At 36.6% G+C, this 27,294-nt stretch overlaps 4 protein-coding genes across 8 annotated transcripts; 2 read left to right on the top strand and 2 right to left on the bottom strand.

Moving 5' to 3' along the window:
- Positions 1-1,195: 1,195 nt before the first annotated feature.
- crygs1 (crystallin, gamma S1) lies at positions 1,196-4,817 on the top strand. Of its 2 annotated transcripts, none has more exon segments than NM_001013276.2 (3): positions 1,196-1,280; positions 1,583-1,825; positions 4,433-4,817. In NM_001013276.2, coding segments are annotated over 3 exon segments (525 nt in total). In that variant the 5' UTR covers positions 1,196-1,271; the 3' UTR covers positions 4,706-4,817.
- A 3,884-nt stretch (positions 4,818-8,701) lies between these two features.
- LOC141380180 (uncharacterized) lies at positions 8,702-11,621 on the bottom strand. Its single transcript, XM_087304018.1, has 4 exons — positions 11,280-11,621; positions 9,664-9,975; positions 9,204-9,485; positions 8,702-9,099 (listed from the first exon to the last, which is right to left on the bottom strand). The coding sequence occupies exons 1-4, from the start codon at positions 11,320-11,322 to the stop codon at positions 8,978-8,980; spliced, it is 759 nt and encodes a 252-aa protein (XP_087160144.1). The 5' UTR covers positions 11,323-11,621; the 3' UTR covers positions 8,702-8,977.
- A 1,514-nt stretch (positions 11,622-13,135) lies between these two features.
- LOC141380179 (uncharacterized) lies at positions 13,136-14,877 on the bottom strand. Of its 2 annotated transcripts, XM_087304016.1 has the most exons (4): positions 14,704-14,877; positions 14,310-14,621; positions 13,823-14,092; positions 13,136-13,696 (listed from the first exon to the last, which is right to left on the bottom strand). In XM_087304016.1, the coding sequence occupies exons 1-4, from the start codon at positions 14,744-14,746 to the stop codon at positions 13,542-13,544; spliced, it is 780 nt and encodes a 259-aa protein (XP_087160142.1). In that variant the 5' UTR covers positions 14,747-14,877; the 3' UTR covers positions 13,136-13,541. The 2 variants fall into 2 exon arrangements, with proteins under 2 accessions (XP_087160142.1, XP_087160143.1); XM_087304017.1 differs by lacking the exon at positions 14,704-14,877 and having other exon boundaries at positions 13,488-13,732; positions 13,829-14,092; positions 14,310-14,653.
- A 2,713-nt stretch (positions 14,878-17,590) lies between these two features.
- LOC147838456 (uncharacterized) lies at positions 17,591-26,983 on the top strand. 3 transcript variants are annotated; one of them, XR_015521757.1, is made up of 10 exons: positions 17,591-17,630; positions 17,902-17,939; positions 18,231-18,258; positions 18,456-18,515; positions 18,827-18,949; positions 19,056-19,159; positions 19,738-19,812; positions 20,697-20,768; positions 21,652-21,777; positions 26,856-26,983. XR_015521757.1 is itself a non-coding variant. In XM_087304020.1 (9 exons), exons 5-8 carry the CDS (start codon positions 18,915-18,917, stop codon positions 21,758-21,760), a joined length of 291 nt encoding a protein of 96 aa, XP_087160146.1. In that variant the 5' UTR covers positions 17,591-17,630; positions 17,902-17,939; positions 18,231-18,258; positions 18,456-18,515; positions 18,827-18,914; the 3' UTR covers positions 21,761-21,777; positions 26,856-26,983. The 3 variants fall into 3 exon arrangements, 1 of the variants encoding a protein (XP_087160146.1); XM_087304020.1 differs by lacking the exon at positions 19,056-19,159; XR_015521758.1 differs by lacking the exons at positions 17,591-17,630; positions 20,697-20,768; positions 21,652-21,777; positions 26,856-26,983 and adding an exon at positions 17,757-17,814 and having other exon boundaries at positions 19,738-20,104.
- The last annotated feature ends 311 nt before the right edge of the window (positions 26,984-27,294 follow it).

Here is a 27,294-nt window from a genome sequence, read left to right as displayed (position 1 = left end):
ATCCGCTGTGTAAAACATGCTGGATAGGTTGGCGGTTCATTTTGCTGTGGCGACCCCTGATTAATAAAGGGACCGAGCTGAAAAGTTAATGATGAAAACTACATAGCCCTGTGTAAAAAATGTGTGTGAAGTGAACTTGGGTTCTGCAGCAGGACAAGGATCCAAAGCATTCCAGCAAGTCCACTTCTGAATGGCTGAAGAAAAAAATTAACACTTTGGAGTGGCCTAGTCAAAGTCCTAACCTGAATCTAATTGTGGCATGACCTTAGAAAGGAAGTTCATGCTCGAAAACCCTCCTACTTGGCTGAATTACAACAATTCCGCAAAGACGAATGGACCGAGATTCCTGTAACAGCATTGTAACAGACACATTGCAAGTTATCAAAAATGCTTGATTGCTGTTGTTGCTACCAGTATTATTACATGTAGTTTTGTATTTTGCTTTCCCTTAATAATAAAACCTTCATTTCATGATGTGTTTACTTGTGTTATCTTTGATTGATATTTAAATCTGTTTGATTTGTTTAATCTAAAACTAAATAAAAAAAAAATCTGACACTACATTGTCCTAAGACAAGAATGGGTGTTGCTCAATAGTTTTAGTAGACTTTGATGAAAGATGATGATCCATGTTAAATGTTGACTTCTGTATATACAGTATAAGGTATTGCATTTGGTATGCTTTTAGTAAATGTTATTCAGCAAATAAAGGGAGGAAGTAGGTCTTTATAAAGCTATTTAAGCTCATTTGGCCAGCTGAAATTTTGGCAGAGATTTTAGCCTGCACTCAGGAATGGCATTTTGTGTGTATTTGTTTGCACGTTTGCACATTTGCCACTGTGTGTGCGTTTATACAACAGGCTATTGTTTGGCCTGGAATTTCATTACTTTGAGTACGATTTATTATTTAGTTCTTTATACCAACCAAAAATGTTATTTATTTATTTTTTTTGTATGTGTGCATGTGTGAGTGTGTGTGTGTGTGTGTGTGTGTGTGTGTGTGTGTGTGTTCGCCTACAGACACAGCTGAATAAACACACACCCGAACAGACCCATGCACACGGTGCCATCTCTATACCCCATAATCCACCTGTCTTTTTCTAGAAAGCACTGACTCAATTTTTGGACCTGGTTTTCATGACAAAGCGAATGTCCACTTCACAGAGAGATGTCTGGGTATAAAAGAGCTGCTGTGGGATGGGCCTGAACCAGCACAGCTCCACAACTCTACCCCCTTCCACAGGTGCCGCCACCAGACGAACCTCTGCAGAATGGGCCGGGTGAGTACGAAGGTGATCAGGACACTCTGCTCCAATTATTGATACTACTTTTTGATAGTCAATGATGCAGAGATGGCTGCAATAGCATTTTTTTATTATTAATATATATATATATATATATATATATATATATATATATATATATATATATATATATATATATATATATATATACAGTATATTTTGATGTTGTATTCTTATATAATACATTTGAATGATAACAAACCTGTAATGCAACCAGACATAGTTCCTTACAATAAAACCCTACAATAAAATAAAATTTCACTGTTTCCTCCGTACAGATAATTTTCTTCGAGGACAAGAATTTCCAGGGTCGTCGGCACGAGTGCGATAGCGACTGTTCGGACTTCCATACGTACCTGAACCGCTGTAACTCCATTCGTGTGGAGAGTGGGGCCTGGGTGGTCTATGAGAGACCCAACTTCATAGGCTACCAGTATGTTCTGACCAGGGGCGAATATCCGGATTACCAACGCTGGATGGGTCTGAACGACCGCCTCTGCTCCTGCAAGATGATCCACTTCGTAAGTCGCTCGCATGCATGTAAACAATTATAGCATACTTATACAGCGAGACTGCTGATTGCTTGATTCGGATTGGCTGATGGATATTCTTAAGCATGCAGTTGTTTTCATATAAACACACAGCTAAATGTTTCAACGTTTACAATCATAAAAAATCAAATCAGAACAAAACAAAAAGTTCTTTATGTAGGTCGCCTAAAGCATAAAAATACCATAATATGTCTGTCGATGTTTAAAATAATTCTTGTGAAAAACAATGCTAAAGTCAGCTATTCTCCTTTAAAAAATGCATTTTGTGTAAGAATGTCTTTTCTTTTTCTTTTTTTTTTTTTGGTCTCTAAAACGAGCCCATTGCCAGTTTATCCAATTATATTTCGGCACCAAGAGTTGACTAGCTAAAAAAAAAATCATATTTCATTTTCAGTCATGAAGACTGCCTCAATGTCAATGGTCAACCTCTGGACAATAGTAGCAGCCTCCAAAATTAGATGCAGATTCAGAATGATAAAAATTCATGAGGTGTTTTTTTAATTAACAAAGATAAACATTAGCTGTGCAGCTTACATAATAAGGCTCAATTGTCAATCACGCTCACTCTTGTTTGTGTCATCAATCTGGGAGCCTGTGAGCAAATAAACTTTCACCAATATTTTGAATTTGGACTGCAATACCTAGTTGAACCACTAGGTTCAACAAATCCTACATACTGCACCTTTAAAGGGCCATGAAACCCCCCTCTTTTCAATTCAAGCCTACCTCCAAATTTTTCAATAAATGCTCTGAGATGGGCATCGAGCTCTGTGGGCAGAGGGAGGAGTGGGCATGGCCGGCAGAGCAGGGGAAGAAGAGGGAGGAGAACAACAGTTGGCTCACAAAATGAGACACAAACCGTGAGAAGACCCATGATTTTAAAGTTTACAAAGGTAAAATTAATTTAAAGCCCTGCTACGTTTGTTTTTTGTAACTTCAAATACACAACCACAATATCTTATATCATTATAAAGATAATCATGTTTATTTAAACACTATAAATGAGGAGGACTTCTCTCCTCTTTAATCCCAGTGTCTGAATGCCCTGTCTATTTTAATCATTGGCACTGTCGGTAATTTGGAGGATTTTTAATTTTTTTTATATATAATTATTTTTTAGGGGTTTTCACCTTTATTGATAGGACAGTGGAGATATAGAGACAGGAAAGCATGGGGAGCAGAGATAGGGGAAGGATCAGCAAAGGACCTCGAGACGGGAATCGAACTCGGGTTGCTGTGAGCACCTCGTTGCCATGTGTCGACGCACTAACCACTAGGCTATTGGCGCCGACGGAGGATTTTAAACATAGGCGAACACGGCAGCACGAATATAGGCGATGTGTCTGAATGGTAATGAACTTAACTGATAAAAGACAAAGTCCACCATTCTCCAATTCTTACACAGCTCTTTTGACAAAAATGCTTGCTGCAAACCAACAGCTTTGCTGTACGGCCCTGAATTGCAGGGAAAAACATGCAGCAAATACTGTGGACCATGCAAACAAACACATACGACCCATGCCGTGCGCGGTCTAACTCAGTCATTGGGTCTCACAGCTTGGCAGGTCTGCCTTGCCTTCGTAAAGCACGTGCAGTCATAAATAATTAAGAAGCAGGGCCTTCTCATAGGATAAGAAAACTCTGCTGTGAATAATAATGAGAAACCGAAGCGTCTTCACTCCACTAGTAGATTCATGCTACGTCACCAATTTTGAACCCGCCCCAAAAATTATTTTAAATCTGGAAAATGAAATTAGCTGACAAAAGCTCATAATTATCAAGTTTTCCATACATTTCAAGAATTTACACTTAGCTCATGAGTTATACATAGCTTGTTTTGGCATGCTATCCCAGAAGAGAGCCCCGAGCTCAAGGGATTCTCAGGCCCAGGGCTCCCTCCCGTTTGCAGGGCGAGGGGAGATTGAGCTCAGGTCGATCTCAAAACTCCCCCGCTGCTAAGGCTAAGGTGAACTTTCTGAGTGTAAGGCATTTAAAAAAGAGTTAGGCTTATTTTGTTCATAATAAAGAGTGTATTTGGATGGTGAGAGGAAACTGGGAAACACAGGGGAGAACATGCAAACTCCGCACAGAAATACCCAATGGCCCAGCGAGGACCCGACGCCATTGGTATTTTTGCTGTGAGGCAACAGTGCTAGTCACTGGGCCACCCATTCTGGATAAAGGTGGGAGGAGGGGAGTTACTTCCAGGCGAAAATAGTTGTAGAAAGGAAATGAGGATATAAATAATGACTTGGGATTAGCTAATGTGGTGGGGTATTAGCAATCATGAGCATGTGCTCCTCTCGAAATTAGTTTAATATTAAACGTCACTTAAAGCTGACAGGTGCTAACGTTGTCTTAACGGATGCTCAACACACACAAATGTATTAAAATTTCAGAACTCCATGGTGTCTTAAACCTTTAAGGCTTTCATTGAGATCTGTCCAAAAATACAGTCTGTTGATTTATTTAAAAATGATGGCATACACTGGATGCATAATATTTCTAACAATCCAATAGAGCACTGTCAATGATTCCTTACATACGTGATGTTCAATGGCTGTCCCTTCATTCCAGGTAAGCGGTAGTGAGCATAAGATCCAACTCTATGACAAAGGAGATTTTGCCGGCCAGGTGTACGAGACCACCGAGGATTGTCCATCCGTGGTGGAGCGTTTCCGGACACGCGAGGTCCACTCCTGTAAGGTACTGGATGGGATCTGGATCTTCTACGAGCACCCAAACTATAGGGGGCGTCAGTATCTGCTGCAGAAGGGGGAATATCGTAAGCCCGTGGACTGGGGCGCCGTTTGCCCCACGGTTCAGTCCTTCAAACGCTTGACGGAGTGACGTCTGACCTGTAAATCCATCCATCTGCAGTTCTCCTTTACCTCCAAAACACCCGACCACGAAAGCAGCAACATGCCTGTGCTGAATTAATAAACGTGTGGTTGCAAATCAAGCTGTTGTTTGTTGACTTATTTTATACGTTTTAAACTACAAACTACATAATTCCTACTGTATATTCACTTTACATTGCAGTGCAGAACAAAGTTATTTGCATTGAGTTTATGGGACTATAATATGTTTGTGTACTAATTAGAATGTTACATAATGTATTATATAGCGAGGGGTGAGTTTTTGTTTATTTTGACGTATTAGCAATTAAAATATACAAACAAGAAGAAGATTAAAATAATTAAAATTATTCAAACCCATCTTTTAGATTTCCAATAACAACATTGCTGACTCTAAACAGGAAGTAGTTGGTTCGTCACTATTTGTGGTCCTCCAAGGCCCCATTCACAATGCCAGTTAAATGTGACCCAAATTCTATTTTTTGCTAATTTGTGACACAGATCAGGGGCCTGTTTCAGAAAGGTTAAGTGAAAACTCAGAGTATATTAACCCTGAAATGAAAGAAACTCTGGGTTTTCCGTTTCAAAATGACAGGTTTGTTAAACTCGACAAAGCAGGGTAGGTCAAGCCTGTTTCTGAAAAAGAGGAAACTTTAACTCAGAGTCAGTTACCGTGGTAAATTACTCTGTGAATCTAACCTGGTCCGGAGCAGGTTTTATTCTCTAAACTCAGAGTTTCTGTCGGTCTCCTCTCATTTTTTAAAGATGAAGCGGTATTTCTCGCCTTAGCCTTACGTCTCCACACACCTATTTTAGAGCTCATTTTGGAGATGTGCATAAAAACGATTGATGGAAACATCATGATTCACGTAACTTTTAAGAAACGCATAATAAAACATGTGCATAACTGAGTAGGTTAAACTTTTTTTTGATAAGAAAAGATGCGCATAAACTACAAAGGAAACACTTTAACAAATTACAGTATGTGCATTAAAAAAAGGTTTGTTAGAGATGATGATGAAAATGTGTGTGAATGGACAAACCAGCAGACTGAGCACACTGCAGAACATCTTAAATGTTGTTTTGGTCATTCTAAAATGCCATAACAGTTTCAGTATTAGTGTATATTATTAATTACCTCCGAGCGTCTGGAGCGTGTCAAGATCTCCGCGTCTCATGGCTTCAAACGCCCCCACGTGTTCATTGTATGTCAGCGTTGTCTTCTGAGGTGCAAGTACATTTATTAAATAAAAAATAATTGGCCCAGCTTCTTCTACCACAGTAAATTCTGTTTTTACTGTTGATATTTGGCGCAAGTTAATCAGGAAGTGACGATTGTGTTCTCTTTGACTTGTTGGATGAAAACGCTGCTTTATTCGCATCTTTTATGCTTTATTCTAGTTTTGCACAAATTTATGTTATATATTTTGATGGAAACACAGCTATTGCCTACATTTTTGTCACACACAGAACAAAGTCACATATGAGAATGGCTTGTCCTTTTTTCATAAATAATTAGCTTAACCTTTGACATGTATTAATGGGATTATTATACTTTCTAAAAAGTATTTTCAACCTCTATCACTTGATCAATAAAAAGGCAGACACACAAATGCACTGTTAAATCTATTAAAACTGATAAACGTGTATAAAAGTTTATTATACTTAAATATTTAAATAGCCTACTTTAAATTAAGAATGACGCATTAACTTGCAGCTGTTTTCTCACGCTAACTGTCTGTTTCACTGATGGTTGCTTCTTTTTTAATATATACGCTCATATTTGCTATAAATTTTGCATGAGCAGATCAAATTCAGCTGGAGAAAGAAATGCTGATCTCTTTTTTTTTAAATGTTGCCATGGTCACTCAAAATATCTGCGCTCTATTGATAATGCCTTTATATAGTCACGGTGTGCGCCCTTAACTCTGAGTTGGTCTACTCAAAGTTGATTGACCTAACTCAGATCCGCTATTCTGAAACCGAAAACTCTGAGTTTTTAATCTCTCGGTAAATCAACTCAGAGTTCAAGTTTAAATTCTGAGTTGTTTGAACCTCCTTACTGAAACAGGCCCCAGGTCTATTCTATGATCTATTCTATTCGTGTAAACACGAAAACAGCGCATGCATTCGGATATTCAGAGATTTGATTCAGGCCTCCTTGGCCCCATTTACACAGTCAGGTCTTGATGCCTAATTCCGATTTGTTGCCTCTATCTGATTTTTTTGCCTGTGCGTTTACACATTCTTTTAATTGTGTGACCCATATCTGATTCATGTGTTTACACTTGCCATACAATTTACGATAACGCACATGCGTAAAGGCAGGTTCTAGCATCTGCACCACACCAGCCACTTTTAGCTCGAAGTTCGCCCAACTTCAAAATGATTTTGAGGCAGAGGTGGGAAAGGGCCGTTATCGCATCTTGCGCCTATGGTTTATATATGGTGTCCTCCACCCTTTATAGGAATTTGTGGGTACGAGAGAGATCTCAGTTCTGGTGAGAGCAAATTGTGGCGACAGACCACTTTCCTCCTCCTTGTTTCCTCTGTTGTTGTTGTTTACCGTGTCGGCGTCTACACACACGCTCTTTCTTCTACGTCATTAAAACCGGGAGAAGTACCAAATTGTCACAAGTTTAATGACGTACAAATTGGACTGCCTCAATAAATCTGATCTGCCTGTTTAAATGATAGTCACATTGTCACATATCCAATTTATATCTGATTTATTTCCACATATGAAGGAAGTCTGAAACCGATCTCTGAATATCCGAATGCATGCATTTTTTTTTTTTTTTTGTTTACAGTCATAGAACAGATCCGATCTCTGTCACATATGAGCAAAAAATCGGAATTGGGTCACATTTAACAGGCAATGTAAACGGGGCCTTTTATATGTGGAAATGAATCAGATAAAAATCGGATATGTGACAATGCGACTGTTACGATAACCAGCGATCGATCGCTGGTTCTCTCACACAATAACCCTGGACTACACTTCTCCTGGACTACATATTCATACATGCTCTCCGGTCACACTCACACATGCTCACTCATCTAGACTGATTACATTCTCATCACCTGAGCCTTGTCAGAGACTGATTGCATTCACTACATAAGCCACTCATTCACCCATCCAGTTTGCCGAGTCTTGTTATCTTTCACAGTAGCATTACAACGCGTTTCCCAGTCTTGTTATCCCGTGTACCGACCGTTAGCCTTGTTCGCCTCTTTGTCTTTGCCTGCCACCTGCCTTTCTGATCTCTTGCCTGTATTCGACAGTGATTCTGGATAGTCTTCAAATACCTGTTTGCACCTGTGTTGACCATCGCTTGCCTGACTTTGAATAAACCTGTATGTGGATCCAAACCTTCTGTTGTCAGTGTCATTCCCCATCGTTAAAGCGACTATCACATATTGCAAAGTTATTATGTATAGGGATTGTTTTGACAGTCTGTCCTCAAGATATTTTTAAAAATGTAAAAGTAAATATCCTACAATTTGAAGTACATTATTGTCATGTAAATATACTATTTTATTGGTCAATATTACAACACATTCAGGGTGTGATCTGGATTGCCAGTTACCAGTAAAAAAAATCCAGCCCAAAGCCAACTCAATATCAATATAAAAATTTATGAAAACTATCACTATTGACCTGAAAAACCTCCAGTTCTGTCATTTTTTCCTACTACTGCATTTTCAAAATATCCTAATGTCTGATGTGTAAAACTACAACCCAGCAACACTTGATCACGTTGGGTTAACCAATGGTCAACCAATACAATGGTTTCTGTCGTTTAAACACAATTTCCTCCTTCGATAGTCCCATAGGTAATGATTGTATTGTGCAGTATTGATAGTTATGTTCACATTAAACTTTAGCAAATTTTTTTATCAAATATTTTAAAACCAAAGCCCATCAACTGCAACTTTAGTTAAATTAACAAATATTTAAAAAAGAAACATTTCAACCAAAAGCATTAGTATAGTTTAGTATGATTTATTTAACCTCAAGCTGACTGTTACACATTAATAACATACAAATAATAGTGAATTTAATTTAAATACACCTATATTGGGCAGAAATTCACAATCTTCACGCACAACAATACTGCACAGTTTCAAAGCGGTAACAAAAACGAAGAAAGCAGAAATTAATCAAAGCAAAATTTTGGAAATTATTGATTCACAAATCTTTGTTAAAAACATCATCACGGTGAAATGTTTAGATTTAAAGACAAAACATTGAAAAAACAAATTAAAAATATGCTCTTCTGGATATGATGTCATAAACCACAATGGCAACAGCAGCCACGCCCACAACAGCAGAGAGGACCAATCGAATCACAGCTTCAGTGAAACCACAACAGTGAATCGAGTCTGAAGACAGAAAAAATAAGTTTTATTAACTAAATACACCTACATATTGACCAAATAGCACCTCATTAGAAAGACTGAGATTGATATGTAGTGTTTTCATGCACCTGGATGTGTCAGACAGAGGTTACTGATGTCCAGATGTTCAGTCCGGTAAGTAAAGGACGTGTTCAGCACACAACTATAGGTGTTTTTATCCTGATGTTCAACCTCCAGATGTAGAGAGAGACTGAAGCTGAGATCAGACACACTGATGCTGGACAATAAACTGTTTCCTTTGTACCAGGAGAGACTCACAGCACTCACATTCAACACTGAACACAACACTGAACAACTAGATGATGAAGAGTTTAAAGAGTCTCTGGAGATGACAGGATTGGGGAGGTATGCTGGAAAACATCAGAGAATAATGTGAAGTAATACTTTAAAGTATTATGACAGATAATTTATCAATCATATCAGCATAATTTAATTACTGTTATGAATTCATACCAAAATATATAGGAGGTTTCAAATAAATCATTGTGAAACATGAATGTGGCAGGCCACATTAAATCAGCTACTCACCATAGACAGTAACATGAAATGATTCATTATAGCCTCGAGCATATTTTCGATAAAGTCCAGAGTCTGTGGTTCTGATGTTCCTGATGGTCAGAGATCCAGTCTGATTGTCGATCGGGAATCGGTCTCTGAATCGCTCATTATAATAGATAATTTTATATATCTCATTTTCAATCCAATTGACTTCAGCTATACGATTATTTTCTGGTCCGATCCACCGCTGAAGATAAAACATTTTATATCTGGATGTGCCAGAAACATTAGCATGTAGAGTAACAGAATCTCCCTCCATCACTGACATAATTTTCACTCCATCTGTATAAAGCAAACCAAAACAGCAAGATTAACCATAGAAGTAATTATCAAACTCATCATGCCTTAAAGGTGCAGGAGGTGATCTGCCAAAATACTACCAGTTAATATCTTTGAAACACAATCCCTCCCCTACCCTTTAAAGCCATATGCCTCCTGATATCACGAACGCGCAGCTTAAAGATAACAGTAGACAATCCACTAGTTCATGTCATTTGGCAGTTAGAAAACTTCATAGTACCTTATAATACTACATTTCCCAATGAAAAACTAATATTTCTGGCACGTTTTCAGTTGTGTATCAAGCAAAACTTGTCATAATGTGTAATATGTCATGCATGCAAGGATCGCTGCTCTCACTCTCTCACGCTTTTTGTCCTAAAGTGACTACTGTGTGCTTAATGGTTGGTCAGCGGCATGCAGGAATTACGCTCATTACTAAGCCATACTTACATGCTATTTCAGACCGATTATTCAGAGTAGCAAACAATATCAGGAGCGTGTCACAGGTTGTCATTGTTCAAAAAGGAACCAATGTGATTATAAAACCAACTTTAGATCAGTAAAGCAGGCTAGGCGGACTTATGTTTTGTTGTTAAAATAAGCAAAAATATACATTATCGATGTTTTAAATTATGTGCCTTATGAAATTGAAAATAGTCACATCAGTTGTTCGCTGGAAGATTTCAGTAGCTGAATAACACTTTTGTGCATATAACCCATTCATAACAACACAATCTACATCAGCTTTGCGTGACTAAAATAATTTTAAAACAGAACATTGCCTGTCTAAAAGAAATCCTTCAGCCATGTTGTCAATCGTCCCCTAGCATGCAAAATTACCTCCAATATTTATTTAGAATTTTAAAGTTTTGATTCAGCATTTATTTTTACCACTTTTAGAATTATGGGAATTATCGGCCCAACAATATTTAATTGGATAAACATTTTTTTAGTCTTATGCCTTATTCAGTACATAAAAACACATATAAATACATTTATATCATTTACTTTAATCAGTACAAGTGGAAGAGACTTTTAACCAGCTCAACAAAAAAATGTTTCTAAATACAATCACCTTCTGCACCTTAACGTTTCTTTCGTTCTTGGAGAGCAACTGAGACTACATGCTCCTTAAAACAACAATTTAAAATAATAATTTGCCTGAGGAATTGTTTGATGGATTCACAAACAATATATACATTATCAATGTTTTAATTACATTAAATTGAATACAAAAACAGCAAGATTTACATAATTACACTGAATATGGAATTAGTCATGATGTCATGAACAAAAACACTTACCAACTAGATGCCAGAAAAACAAGAAAATTAATCTGTGAAGCATTTCTTTGAAATTATTGAATAAAAGAAATACTCCGCAAATCAAATGCGACACAATTTGTCCTTAATCACAAACTATTTCTGCCGATATTCTCATGAAACTGTTGATGATAATCCGATTCTTTGTTTTTTCTGGTTAGTTTTTTCTTCCTTAGATTCACATGTTAGAGTCCAAACCAACGGCTTTGTCTTTTATTAACCTTGATTATTAATCTCTTCCCATGATGTATTTTGTAAAGTGATTATTTGAGCTTCAGCTCTCTAGCTAGATATAGCCAGACAGGAAGTAGGCCTCTGTTTCTTATAGTTGAGTTTCCTGTTCCTGTGTAAATGTGTTATCGCTGTGTTCTATTTTGATACAGCCATACTATGTTCCTTCTTTGTACCACACCGTTCTGCATATGCTATAAAACGACATATTTAATGATAAAGCTATCAATGCCTTTTTTTAGGAAAAGCCTTTTCTTGGCTTAGAGACATTGGTTGAAGAAGCTTTCACAGCTCGACTGAAGTGAATAAATAAACTGTGCTTTGAAAATAGGATTGAACATTTGGTGAACTTAACTTGATGTCAAATTCTCTTAATCCTTTCCAGGACTCCTGAACTTTTTTGCATCATGTTATTGGCTAAAAACCCCGAGGAGAAAACGGAGTAAACAGACTGAAAGATGGCAACATGCCGGTCAAGTATATACAGGTATTATGAACACTTTCACTGTAGTTGCCATGATAGCGTACAACAAAATCCATGCATCTATGCTCGACCTTCAGGGCTTCATGACAGTTATGTAGATTATTTAAACTTAGTTAGATCAAATGAGCTTCATCTTGCTGTTATGGAACCAATCAAAGTGCAGACGTTTAGTTTGGCTCATTCTAGTCAGGTTGTAGACTTTAATTCTGCTTTTCTATTCAACTTTCATGAAACAGGCCCCGAGTAAATTGTTTTCATTTATTTGTGCATCTGTATATTGTAATAATTACTGTACGTGGGCAACTGGAGCTAATATAACCTAGCTAAACTATTTAATTAATCTAAAACGGCTAGCAGGGTGCTAGTGTAACAGAGACCAGCTAGTTAAGTGCTGTGCAGGTAAACCTCACTACTCTGACCTTAAAAGGTGCTTTAGCGACAGGCGCTAGAGGCCATGGTCTTTAGCCTCCTTGTTAGAGCAACCAACTCCCAAGTGGAAGGTCGCCGGTTCGATGTCCAGCTTGAAGGGGGTTGGGTAATGTAAAACCGGAGGGGGTTACACTAGCAAGTATGGCGCATAACTTTCCTAACGTGTTAGCGAGAAGAACATTCATGCCCCATCCACCTCACAACCCAGAGTTTCTCTGTGAGCAGTAATCTGGCAAAATAATCAGGTAGGAGAGATGAAACTGTCAGTTAACCTTTTAATTCTGAGCTCCAAACATAGACAGCCCTTAACAGGACAATACCACTGGGGTACTTCCTTTACACACCACCATTGTTGATGGTAATGACCAATATTTTATAAACCAAGGAAATATTGGGCTTAAAACACAGAAGTCAAATTAAACATAAGCACACATAAAGTTTATAACAAAACAACCCATGTATTTAACTAAAATAACACACTAAATAATCCATGATGCACCTGGCTGTGCTGTGGGCCAGGTCATTACAATATTATTACATGTGTTGCTATTTTTCATCAGAGTAGTTCTCGGGTATCTTACTCTCTCATTTTGCTCTAAACAACTTTGATTTTTGTTGGTATGACTGATTTGTGATTTATGTGTTGCAATGAAGGTTATCATTTTCTTTTTTTCCTCTGCACTGAAATAAATGTAAACTGATTCAACATGTTTTATTTTTGTATTTATCACATTGACACAGATCCTTCACATGTAGTTCATCTGTTAACATTTGAGAGCATCAAATGATCTCCAATAAACACTTCACTGTATCTTCTGGGAGTCAAGCTAACAACATTCAGTTCAGTCTAGATAGGCTCTAGTCAGCCCAGGCTACTGAAAACAAGATTACACAAAGACAAAGAGTTAATAATTAATTAAAATGTGTGCTTTAAATTTAAAATGTCTCTGAATAAGCAAAATATGCAAAGCAATATAGTTTTTACTAAAACAAAATCTTGAAAAGGTTGATTATAACTCCTTTATCACCATGTAGCCCCTGTTTGATTAGTGGATTTCTATGATTTTTGACAAGAACTGCAATGATTTCATGATGGTTCATCATTCAATGACTGATCGTGATGTTCTCCTGTTCTTCTCTTCAGCTCTTATGGATATGATGTCATAAACCACCATGGTAACAGTAGCCACTCCCACCACAGCAGAGACAACCAATCGAATCACAACTTCAGTGAAACCACAACAGGGAATCAAGTCTGAAGACAGTAAAGGTAGGTTTAACAGAGAATCTGCTTCTACAACATAAAAAAGTAACCATATCTTATCTGATAGAAAAAAGTATTTTGTTGCAGTTTTTTTATTATTATTATTACCACCAATACCTTGACATAGTTGAGTGATGTCCAGATGTTCAGTCCGGTTAGTGAAGGAGTTGTTCAGCACACAACTATAGGTGTGTTTATCCTGATGTTCAACCTCCAGATGTAGAGAAAGACTGGCACTGAGATCAGACACACTGATGCTGGACAGTAAACTGTTTCCTTTGTACCAGGAGAGACTCACAGCACTCACATTCAACACTGAACACAACACTGAACAACTAGATGATGAAGATGAAGAGTATCTTGTGATAGTGGGATGGGGCAGACGAGCTGAAGAACACCAGAGAATAAAATGAAATAAATCACTATGAATATTTTGATAACATGTAAGCCGGTTTGAGCTGAACTGGAAAACAAAATAAATCATTACATATTGGGATACAATTTAAAGTCATTTTAATTCATATTCTGTGAACATTTTAAAATAATTTAAAATAATTTATTGTTTAATCATGACTTGTCAGGCCACATTAAATCAGCTACTCACCATAGACAGTAACATTGAATGATTCACTAAAGAATCTAAACTGAAACTTGTAAAGTCCAGAGTGTTTGGTTCTGATGTTGGTGATGGTCAGAGATCCAGTCTGATTGTCGATCTGTAGTCTGTCTCTAAATATCTCATCATCAAAATAGATAATATCTGCCTTCTCACCAACCAAAAACAATGTAAGTATAGGAGTATCCTGAGGTCCAACCCATTCTAAAAAACGTAGATGATCTCTTCTGTCATTAAAAGTCTGATTAATATGCAGAGTGACAGAATCTCCCTCCATCACTGAAACTCTTTTCACTCCGTCTGTATAAAACACACCAAAACAAGAAAAAATGCTAGATATAGATCAACTAAACCTGAAGCCATGAAAACATGTTCAACTTACCAGCCAGATGAAGCAAACAGAAGAAGATAAACATGTGATACATTTTGCAGTAGTGTTAAACACTCTACAAATCTAAAAATCAGGATTGTGTCAGTAATCCCAAATAAACTCTGCTGATTGTTTACTCTCTTTAAGACAACAAGCCCAAATGGAGGATGTTTTCTGTCTGTAAAGAGCTTCATTCAGTCTACACGTTCCTATAAATGGTAAGGTGGTACTTCCTCAAACTTAAGACGAACCGCGTCTTACAAACAAAAACCAGCACTGTTTTTGCTCTATTAACCAGGGTTTTTAAAGACATGCAATAAAAAATGGGTAATGGGTAGCGCTGTCGCCTTACAGCAAGAAGGTCGCTGGTTCGAGCCTCGACAGGGTCAGTTTGCGTTTCTGTGTGGAGTTTGCATGTTCTCCCCGTGTTTGTGTGGGTTTCCTCCGGGTGCTCCGGTTTTCCCTGCAGTCCAAAGACATGCGCTATAGGTGACTTGGGTAAGCTAAAATTGTCATTACTGTATGTGTGTGAATGAGTGTGTATAGGATGTTACCCAGTGATGGGTAGCAGCTAGAAGGGCATCTGCTCCGTAAAACATATGCTGGAAAAGTTGGCAGTTCAGTCCGCTGTGGCCACCCTGGATTAATTAATGACTAAGCTGAAAAAAATGAATGAATAAATAAAAAAAATTGTCATTAATCTCAAATAAACTCTGCTAGTCATTTTATATACAGTATTACTATTACATACTGCTCCTAATGGAGGACGTTTTCTGTCTCCCATACAAATGGTAAGAAGTCTGTTCCTCAAACTAGTCATGTGTCTTATTGTTTATCATTAATCAGTTATTTCATTAGCCAATTCATTTGTGCATGTATTACATTTAAATTATAAGCAGAATAATTAGTCTTTACTTTGTTTATTTTACCTCAGTATTTTCAATGGAGTTTCTGTTCTAGCCTGCTGCTCAGTCCTGACAGTGCTTGCGTTTAAACAGTGTTTCATCTTGTTTTACGCTTGAATAACTAAATGAATGCTTAAGTCTATTTAACTAATTATAATTTAATTACATTACTATGAAAATGTAAATTCATACATTTAGCAGATCTCCCTGCATCTCAACTGCAGAGGGAATGGGGTTCTCCTTTGCTAGGTCTATTTAGACTTGATTATCCCTTGATGTTAGCACAAATAGTAGCCAAAAGCAAAGTTTAGTCTCTGAGATTTATTAAGCAAAGATTTAAAAAGGAATAACTTAAAGAGCCTGCTGAAGGCCTTCAGCAGCGTCACAGACTGGACAAGGGAAGAAAACTCAGAGCGTCCCTCAAGCCACGTGAGGATGGGCGGTGAAAGCAGATCAGGTGAGCCTTGGCGTGCACAGACCCCTCATGGAGCGACCAGCACCCCAACCTGCCGACAGGAGAGCAAGAGCTGGACTTGATCAGGACTGAGAATGATGCACTGTAAAAAATTTCCAGGTTTTCACAACAAGTTACTGTAATTTTTCACAGTAAATTACATTAGTATCCCTTCACAGTATTTAACTGAAAAATTCACAGTAATATGTTGTATTCATAATTTTTTTGTGAAATTACAGCAGGTAGCATGATTACAGCAAATTACTGTGAAAAGGGCTATATCTTTTGCACGTTAGTTATAGAAATTCAAACCTTTTTTAATTCAACATAGAAATTAATACAAATGAACTTTTAAAAGATAATAACATATAATGTTATAGCCCCCAAAACGATTTGGTTACCAACATCTTTTTGGTTGTACTGCACTTTTATTTAATTTTATACAGTTAACATAGAATAGGAAATAATATTTAATAAACATTTACATTTAACATAACTGTGTGCTTAGCCAAAACATAATAAACTGGAATAAAAAGTAATTAATTAATGAAACCAAAGACTGTTAAACAGCCAACAATTATTTCAATGTCAGGGTAAATGTCTGCTTTAGACGGTTTCATGAGTATTGGGCACCTGTCATTGCCTGGAGGTCACTAATCTTTAATTTAGAATTAAATATATATGTATAAAAAAAAAATTTATCTATATAAATAAACCACAGATTAGAGTTTTAACCAACTACATTCTAGCATGAAAAACAATTAAAACTTCATTTTCGGACGCATATAGAGCCATCGAAGACGGGGCAATTGTCCCAATGTCTAGCCTGAAGACAGGCGCCTCTCGGCGGATACATGAGTAATGAGCGCCGTTACCGCCTGGAGGTCATAGATCTCCGCTACCGGCAAAACACACTTAAAATTACACACAATCTTTACTAACAATCCACAGATTTGAGTTTTGAAGAACTACATTCTCGCATGAAAAAGTGTTAAAACTTTATTTCATTACATATTACAAGCAATATTTATAATATTATGTGCCTTCTCATCCACCATTACAGCTTGATGCAGCTTGGTGCAAAATGAATCCTGGGAGGAAAAAATAATAATTCTCAATTAATACACTCCAAACGAACTTTATTCTTATTGTTAAAATCAGAGATATGTAATATTTTGAATGGCGAAGAAAATAATTAACTTTATATTTCAATCAATATATTACTTTTGCACTGCTTCGGTTCAGGACTCGTGTGAAATTGAATCAGATTCAGATATTTTATCAGACGTGTTCATGAGCTCATAGTCATCAACTAGCAATTTGTGTACAAGCAGTACACGAACCAAGCAATATGATGAAATATTAATGAATTATATGTTTGCGTCTTACAAATTATACAAAACGGAATCGTTTTCAGGCGAATTCGACTCTTTACTGTTCACTTAAAGGAGCCGAATTCGACTCTTTACTGTTCACTTAAAGGAGCCGATTCATTTAATAGAACTGACTCGACTCAACCGCAAACAAGCGCCATTACCACAGACAACGCGTCGTCTCTTCACCCAACGGATTCATCCTCGGTAAGTGTTAAATATGACTTTTGTCCGTTAAATGATTGTTGTATGTGTATTTCTGTATAGTGCGAGTCATTTAACAGGAATTTACCAAGTATCTCAGTTGTACTCGCACGTACAGGGTTTAAGCGCGCCTTTTTTTAAAGCAAGAAATTAACGACGCCAGATGGTGATTGTAGTGTTTTCTGAGGTATTAGCATAACGTTAACGTTAGTTCCTGAAAAAAGAAAGGGAATTTTCTTAATTAACGTCTTGTTAACTGCATTTTCTGTTTCAGTACAAGACTGAAGTAAAGGTGAAATGACTAAAGTTAAGGTAAGCTTTGACCTTCTCTTAAGTTAACGTTACGGTTAGTCACCATCATGTACGTTAATTTTGTTCACTGTAACGTTAACGTTAAGTTAGTTAAATAAACTCATTATGAAACAAGTCTTAACTGTTTTATTAAATGAAGCTTATAATACAATTCAGTTGTATTCTTTTAAACTAACACTAACACAGTACATATTGTATATTTCTCACTGGTGTTAATGCAGTGCTAACATTTACTAATGAGAACTAATTGTATATTGTCACTAACTGTAGATTTTATTTTTTGGTGTTCAGGTGTACCTGATAATAGCTGAAGTGTGAGGTGAGTGTAAATTCTGAGCACACAAATATAACCTAAATTCATTATCACAATCTATATATATATATATATATATATATATATATATATATATATATATATATATATATATATATATATAGAGTATGTGTGTGTGTATGTGTGTGCGTGTGTTAGGTTGAGTCTTATTCTAATCTAATTACATTCATATTTTTTTGCAGCCACAGCCATTGATGTTGAAACACTGATGCTACCAATCAACCCTCGCTTGATTATTGAAGGTAATGTTGATGCCTTCCTCATTTTTATTAGATTTTTAAATGTCAGGTTTTTCACAGATTTGTTGTGAGCGGTTTCTTGTACAAACTCTTTTTCTTCTTCCAGAAGTTCCACCAGTACCTCCAGTAGTAGTAAAAATTAGACAAAGATTTTTTTAAACTATAGTTTTTATTTTTATTAGCAATTTTACTGGGCATGTGTGTTTGTTTGCTTGGTTTTTAATAGGCAGAGCATGCAATGTCAACTTTGTTTCTACAAAAAAATGTAATTATTCACAAACACCTCTAATTTAGTCCTTCTTTCCCCCTTTTAGTCTTATTCCTTGGACTCGGAGGATCGAGTGGTCATGGGACCTCACCTGGATTTCACAACTGACTTTGGATCTGGTCTGAAACTGAAGTATGCTGAAGATGCCTTTTGCACTCTGGAATTTAAGGTAATGTCAACAATAAATATTGTAACTGAGGGCTTGTTTTGGGGGGGTTAAACAAGGAATGTATAGGAGCACAAGTCATGACTCCCCTTGTCCCCTTGTTATAAAGGGCCGCGTTGCAGACTCAATTTGTTTGTCTGTGCTGGAGACCAGAGGGGAAGCTGTCTTTAAAAGGACGAGGCTCTTTTACCATATGTGAAGTTACCTATTCAGGTGAGTGGATTACATGCAAGTCATTGCAAATGCATGAATAGTGGGAAATTTTTACTGGGCAGCACAAATTAAGTGAAACTCAAAAAACGTTGAAAAATATTTGGAATATTTGCAAAAAACTTGATTGGAATGAATACAACACAAGTGCTGTATCACTTCAATCAAGTTTTTTTTGCTAAATTTTCCTAATATTTAAATCATGAAAAATTAGCTTGATGCAAGAAACATCCTGCTAGTATTCAAGAGCAAGTGCTGTGATGCATGTGTTAACTTTGCAATAAGTGTGAACCCAGCATTAGATTATAGTCTGTAAACAGAAAGTGTAAATCAAATTAACTGTTTTAAAATGCTCTGCCTAGGTCATTAAAACCACCATTTGTTGTTGGACTGTTCTTGATTGTGTGTTTGTGATGGAAATGTTTTTCAGATGTTTTTGTTTAAATGATTGCAGTTTGACTGAGCTACAGTATTGTCAGCATGTTCAAACTGAGCTAACAGTAATTTTGCTCTCTAGTGCAGCAGTAGTGTCCCAGTAGTGTTGTATGAAGCTAACTGTTTGTCTGCCCTTTTGCTTATAGGTGCTTTTTGGGCACCAGTTTGGAGATGGGAGACAGACGAAGTCAAAGAAGCAGAGATGACACATCAACCAGCAAGTGTGTAAAATTATCAGGAAAATGATTGACCTTGAATAGACGACTGCCTAATTTAGCAAGAAGTTTTGTCTCTCTCTCATGTGTGTGTGTATATATATTTATATATACACACATGAAAGAGAGAGAGCGCACTCTGAAGCACTGCTTTTTATATGTATGCTACATATGATGTCAGATTTTTTTATTAATATGTTCTTATAGTATTTTTTGAGGCTTCACCTTCACCTTTTGACAGTTTTCTGAAATGGTTACACAGATGTCATTAAGCTGTTAAATAAATCTGTAAAATGTATGTGTGTTTGTTTTTATTTTGATTTTAGAGTCTTTTCAGATCACCCAAAAATTAAGATTCTGTCGTCATTTACGCATCCTCAGGTTGTTTGGACACAAAGAGGAATATTTGATATTTTTATTCCTGTGTTTAACAAAAAAAATCATTTTTAACAGAGCTGGAACAACCTGAGGGTGAGTAAATCAAGATAGAATTTTCATTTTTGTGTGACCTAAAATTGCTTTGAAATTTTACAGCACCAAACTGTTAAATTACAGTAATCCGGGATATAACTGTAACTTTACAGTTAAATCAGGTATTTAAACCGTAACCTACTGCTAAATCACAGTAATCGTTTTGCAAATTCACAGTAAAATATAGTTAATTCCACAAGATAATACTGTGAAATTACAGTAACAGACTTTATTATCTACTGTAAAGTTACAACATATGGTTGTAATTTCACAATAATTTAATGTGACAAAACCACAGTAAATTACTGTGAACTACCTCACAATAATTTACTGTGAATTTACATACAGTAATTTACTGTGAAAGTAATGCAATTATTAGCCAGTAATTTACTGTGAATTTAAGGTCAAATTTTTTACAGTGTGGGCTTTACCACAGAAGAGCTTGATGAGGATGAGGACGAAGATGACGAGGACTGGGCAGAGCGCAGAAGGTAGGCAACGAAAGCATAATGCTGCGATCACACTACAGTTTGAGCATGCAAAATTCTGTTGTACGGTGCTTTGAAAAATTAGGTGTGTTAAAAAAGTGAGTGATTGGTCCATATTTAATAATTCTGTATACACAGAGATGTCATGTTTTGATCTTCTATTGGTCTCACGCAATCACGTGATGCAATTTTGCAGGTCAGAGTTCACCAAGCTTGAAATTTCTAATGTAGAGACCTGCAAAAATTGTCGCACATGCTTGTCTGTCGTATTCGTATGCATATGAATAGAATTCTATGGGGCGAAAAGAGCTATGTGACCGTGGCTTAAGACTTTCAACATCAAGCAAGATAATCAAGCTACTAGAAATCAAACATAGGGCAACATAAATAGAGTTAAACCAAGAGGGTACAGGTGTAAATGATTCAGTGACCTGCTGAACATCAGAATGACTAACAGGTGCACGCCGGCGCCCAAAAACTAGAGAAATCAAAATAAATAACAACACTCTAAACATTATCACACTGATACAGATTCTTCACATGTAGTTCATCTGTTAACATTTGGAAACTTAAAAAGATTTCCAATAAACACTTCGCTAATCTACTGGGATTCAAACAAACAACCTTCAGTTATTCAGCCCAAACTGATTGACAAGATTACACAAAGACAAAGTGTTAATAATTAATATTTCTGCTTTAGATTTAAAATGTCTCTGAAAAGGCAAAATAAGCAAAGCAATGTACTTTATACAAAAATAAAATATCACCATGTTTGGGACTCTGTTTGATTAATGGATTTCCGTGACTTTTGACAAGAACTGCAATAATTTCATGATGGTTCATCATTCAGTGACTGGTTGTGAGGTTCTCCTTTTTTTCTCTTCAGCTCTTCTGGATATGATTTCATAAACCACTATTGCAACAGCAGCCACACCCACCACAGCAGCGACAACCAATCGAATCACAGCTTCAGTGAAACTACAACAGTGAATTGAGCCTGAAGACAGAAAATGTAGGTTCAACTGAGAATCTGCTTCAATAATATAACAAAGTCAATATTAATATCTTATCTAAAAAAAAAAAGGTTTTTGTCGTGTGCATTTTTTCAACCCAGGCTCATTCTAAAAACTTACCCCTATATCAGTACATGTCTGGAGATTGTCAAATACGTCACAGTTTTTGTTTTAGCGAATCCACCTGAGGCCGCTGTGTATGCTTTTTCAGATCTTAAATTTCTTTCTCGAGAGCCATTTGCGCATGCTGTTCCCACATAAATCCACCACAAGCCACTGTCGACTGACTTCCGATTGACTGACCCACCCTCCTCCTTCCCTAAACCCAATCAATAGTGTTTTCAAAAGCACCGATTGACCCGCCCACCCACTTCCCTAAACCCAACCAATAGCGTTTTCTAAAAAGCACAGATTGACCGGAGCACCCACTTCCCTAAACCCAACCAATAGTGTTTTCTAAAAAGCACAAATTGACCCGCCCACCCACTTGCCTAAACCCAACCAATAGTGTTTTTTAAAAAAGCACAAATTGACCTGCCCACCCACTTCCCTAAATCCAACCGCCAGTTTGAAAAAGCTATCTAGAAAAAGAAAGGCCCTCATCTAATATTCGCCGTTTTCAGCTTTTACCACATTCTCACCCTTTTATTTACTTGTTTATTTTATTTTTTTGGCTTTTGTTTTTGTCTTACCTGCTTTTTGGAATCGTTCTTTTCCGGCTTCGAACCCCATCGCCATGGTCAACTACATGGCGAACTACTTGATAAACTGGTAACAGTGGGAAAACTGTCCGCACAGAGGTAAGGGGTTGTTTGGTAAACACAAAAACTGAAGGCGTCATACCGCCCTGTAGCGTTCGTTTTAAAAATGAAATGCAGCCATACATACTTCTGGCTACATAATTTGTGATCTTCAGAAACGTTTATAAGGGGGCATTTTCAGAATGAGCCTATGTTTAATTTTTTATATCACCACCAATACCTTGACATAGCTGAGTGATGTCTAGATGTTCAGTCTGGTTAGTGTAGGAATTGCTCAGCACACAACTATAGGTGTTTTTATCCTGATGTTCAACCTCCAGATGTAGAGAGACGCTGCTGAGGAGGTCAGACACACTGATGCTGGACAATAAACTGTTTCCTTTGTACCAGGAGAGACTCACAGCACTCACATTCAACACTGAACACAACACTGAACAACTAGATGATGAAGAGTTACAAGGGTCTCTAAAGATAGTGGGATTGGGCAGACGAGCTGGAAAGCACAAGACAGTTATGTAAAATAAACTCATTTAAGCACTATAGTCAGTATTGGATTTATTATTTAAATATGTTGAGGAATAAACAGCTTATTTTCAGCTACTCACCATAGACAGTAACATTATATGATTCACTAAAGAATAAACAAGACATTTGATAAAGTCCAGAGTCTGTGAGTCTGATGTTCCTGATGGTCAGAGATCCGGTGTTATTGTTCATCTGTAGTCTGTTACCATATAAATTATTCTTATAATTTATAACACCACCTTGTTGGGATTTAAACTCCCAGTTTATATTACACAAATTAAATATTGGTAAAGTGGAAATATTGTGTAGAGTGACAGAATCTCCCTCCATCACCGACACTACATTTACTCCATCTGTATTTGAACACACACACACACACAGACATGCAACCATATTAAATAAAAGTTCACGGTTATCATCTAACACTAAAGTCATAAAAACTCGACTTACCAACTAGACGACCCAGACAAAAGATTATGAATATGTGAAACATTTCTGCAGACTAACACACTCCACAAATCTGAAATGTGTCCTCAATCTCAAATACTGTTGAAGAGAATCAGCTTATAAATGTCTCAACGTCTCAACAAATGGTTCCTCAAATTAGTCACATGTTACAGTTCAAACCAGCAGGACTCTTTTTGCCTTCTGTTAACCTGGTTAATTTAAACAATTATTGATTTATGATTGATTAACTTGTGCAGCTGAATATTAAGCTTATAAATATATGTGTGTGTGTGTGTGTGTGCTTTAGGTCAAAGCTGAAGTTCATATTAAGCATAACACAGTCCTGAGCTCATGTAGTTGAGGAAGTGACATCATTTACATGTATTTCTTCTGAAATTCTGTGCAGCCACAGACTCTATTTTTATCAGGCTTCTCATGTTCCTCCACTTATTCTAACGCTCCGTTTTCTGTATCTTTTTCAACTTTATATATAGACCTATACAACTGAGTAGGAGTCTAGACCTGAACTGTTTTATTCTTGCGGTCAATGTCAATTTTATTTATATATCATTAAACACAACCAGAGGCTGGCCATGTGCTGCACAATACACATCACAACAAAGAGAATTATAAAATTATAGATTAAACAGACAATTTTCATTGATAAAATGCCAAATCAAAAAGGTAAGTTTTCAACCTAGATTTAAAAACAGACAGAGATGAAACAGATCTAATACAGAGGGGCAGAGCATTCCACAATTTAGAACCAGCTACTGCGAAAGCACAATCCCCCCTTGCATTTTAGCCTAGACTGAAAACGTAAGTATTTTACGTTTTGGCAGTTTAGTGGCTAATTCGTACGAATTCGTACGAGTTTAGTCGTAAGAAAATGTACGATTTTAAAAAGGAGTCGTGGCACCAACACCACCCCTAAACCCAACCTTCATTGGGGGATACGCAAATCGTACTAAAATGTACGAATTAGATCGTACGAATTTGTACGAATTAGCCACTAAATGAAAAAGTTACGAATTGCCGTGAGATTGTGTTGTAATCTCTGGTTAGATGACCGAAGAGAACGACCAGGCTGATGCTCAGTCAACATGTCTGACAGATAACAAGGTGTCAGACCATTTAGAGATTTAAAAACCAGGAGATGAATTTTAAAAGTGACTCAATAGTGCACAGGCAGCCAGTGCAAAGAGTGTAAAACTGGTGTAATGTTGTCATGTTTTTGATATCGTTTAAAAGTCTTGCAGCACTAATTGTCCCACTGTGCCAAATAAAAGTATACTTGATGATACACGCAACCATCATACCTCTTCAAAAGGGGGTTACTTCTAAAATCTTTACTATTATTAACACAAAACAGTCCCCTCAACACATGTACTGAGGACTTTTTGGCAGGTGGAACTGAATTTAATGATTGAAGAAAAAATCTGGGATCTTATTCTTGCATGAATACATTCATCATCAATAAACGCTATGCATACTCTCATTCAATTCAAGATCGTGCTCAGAATACACTGGTCTAGAACTAAACTGAATAAAATTTTACAATGTACGACCGAAACAGCCACACTGTTACATACTTTTTGGTCTTGTTTGAAACTGTCTGATTTTTAGAGGGAAAGTCTTTAGGTGTTCTTCCACTGTTTTTTCATTATCAATAGACCCAACCCCCTAACAGCACTGTTTGAAATCCTTCCAGAGTATGTGAAATTAAATTCATTACAGGCTGATAATGCAGCCAATGCAACTTCACTGGCTAGATGACTTATTCTTATGAGTTGGAAGTCAGCAGCTCCCCCTTCTTATCGGCAAAGAGTTTTTGATTTCTTACATGCTGTTTAAATGGAAAAGATTCAGTTTGCAATAAAACAAAAGCCAGAACAGTTCCAAAAAAGTCTGGAGACCTTTTCTAAAAAATATTTAGGGAGACACTTTTTTTCCTTTTTTTTTTCTTTGTAAAATGTATGTATGTATTTATTTATTTATTTATTCTTTTGTTTGTTTTTTAATATTCTTATTTTTTGTTATCTTATGTTTGTATATATTTGTGTATATATGTGCTATTTTACCTTTTATTTATTCAGTTTATAATTATGTTTTCCTGATAATTTCTTGTTTGGTGAATTACATCAGTGAATATATTTATATCTATCAATATTATGTTTATTGCCTGACCTAAGATGAACCTAATAAAATAATAATAATAATAATAATAATAATAATAATAATAATAATAATAAAGCCTTGCAGCAGCATTTTGAACTAATTGTAAACAGGATAAGGTTGTCTGACTAATCCCAAAATATAGTGAGATACAATAGTCCAACCTAGTGGTAACAAAAGCATGGATTATTTTTTCATATTTTGATCTAGATAGGATAGATTTGACAGTTTTTAAGAGTCGAGGCTAAAATAAGCAGGATTTAACCACTGCATTTATCTGTTTGTCAAAGCTCAAGCTATCATCCAGAATAACACCCAGATTTTTTTTACCCAGGGCTTCGTAGAAAAACATGATTTTTCACAAATAACTATTGGTGGTCTAGAAGAGTTTGACGGGCAGAACAGAATTATTTCAGTCTTGAAAGTTTAAAGACAACCAGGCCTTCACGTCTGACAAGTATAACCTAAACGTTTCTAGCCTACTTGAACTTGGTTTTAAATGCAGGTAGATTTGGGTGTTGTCCACATAACAGTGAAAAGACAGATCATGTTTTCTAAAAACGGAGTTGTCATTGTTAAACTGTTTGCTGATGAACTTTACACAGACTAAACTTAATCTGTGCCACTTTGGACTTTTTAGAGCTGTTAAAACATGTCAGTCTTCAGCCAGACTAAATTATATTCCTTTATTTTCATTTATCACACAAGTACAGGATTTTTTTTTCACGTAAAGGTAATTTGTAAGGAGTTCAGTGCATCTCCATGAATTAATTAAAAAAGGTAAAGGGATTCAAACAAAGAACCTTCCGTTCCTGATGATTACTTCAAACTTCAGCCCAGACTGAACAACAAGCTATTTATAAAGCAAAGGACCCTTGTGTATATATACAGTAGTCAATTTGAGCATCATCAGTAGATCATCACCTTTCATCAAAGTTGTTCTGTTGAACAGCCAACATTCTTGTTCTAAGACAATTTTGAAAAACATTTTTGATTCACTTCGAATGCTGACTAGTCTGACACACTACACATAGTTGACTTTTTAATATCGATTTTTTTTACATGACTTCTGACAAAAACAAAAATAAAAAAACTGACTCAAAAGTGCCATGATTTCATGGTTCATCATTCAATGACTGATTGTGATGTTCTCCTCTTTTTCTCTTCAGCTCTTGGATATGATGTCATAAAGCACTATGGCAACAGCAGCCACACCCACCACAGCAGAGAGGACCAATCGAATTACAACATCAGTAAAACCCCAACAGTGAATTGAGTCTGAAGAAAAAAAAAAAAGTAGGTTTAACTGAGAATCTGCAAATGACCACCAATTACATGTTAACTGAAGCCATCTGTTTTTAAATATATCGCCACCAATACCTTGACATAGTTGAGTGATGTTCAGATGTTCAGTCCGGTTAGTGAAGGAACTGCTCAGCACACAACTAAAGGTGTTTTTATCCTGATGTTCAGCCTCCAGATGTAGAGAGACGCTGCTGAGGAGGTCAGACACACTGATGCTGGACAATAAACTGTTTCCTTTGTACCAGGAGAGACTCACAGCACTCACATTCAACACTGAACACAACACTGAACAACTGGATGATG

Source organism: Danio rerio, chromosome 22 (genome assembly GCF_052040795.2).
Source record: "Danio rerio strain M-AB ecotype USA chromosome 22, GRCz13ab, whole genome shotgun sequence".
Classification (NCBI taxonomy): domain Eukaryota; kingdom Metazoa; phylum Chordata; class Actinopteri; order Cypriniformes; family Danionidae; genus Danio; species Danio rerio.
This window is presented reverse-complemented; position numbering and strand designations above follow the sequence as displayed.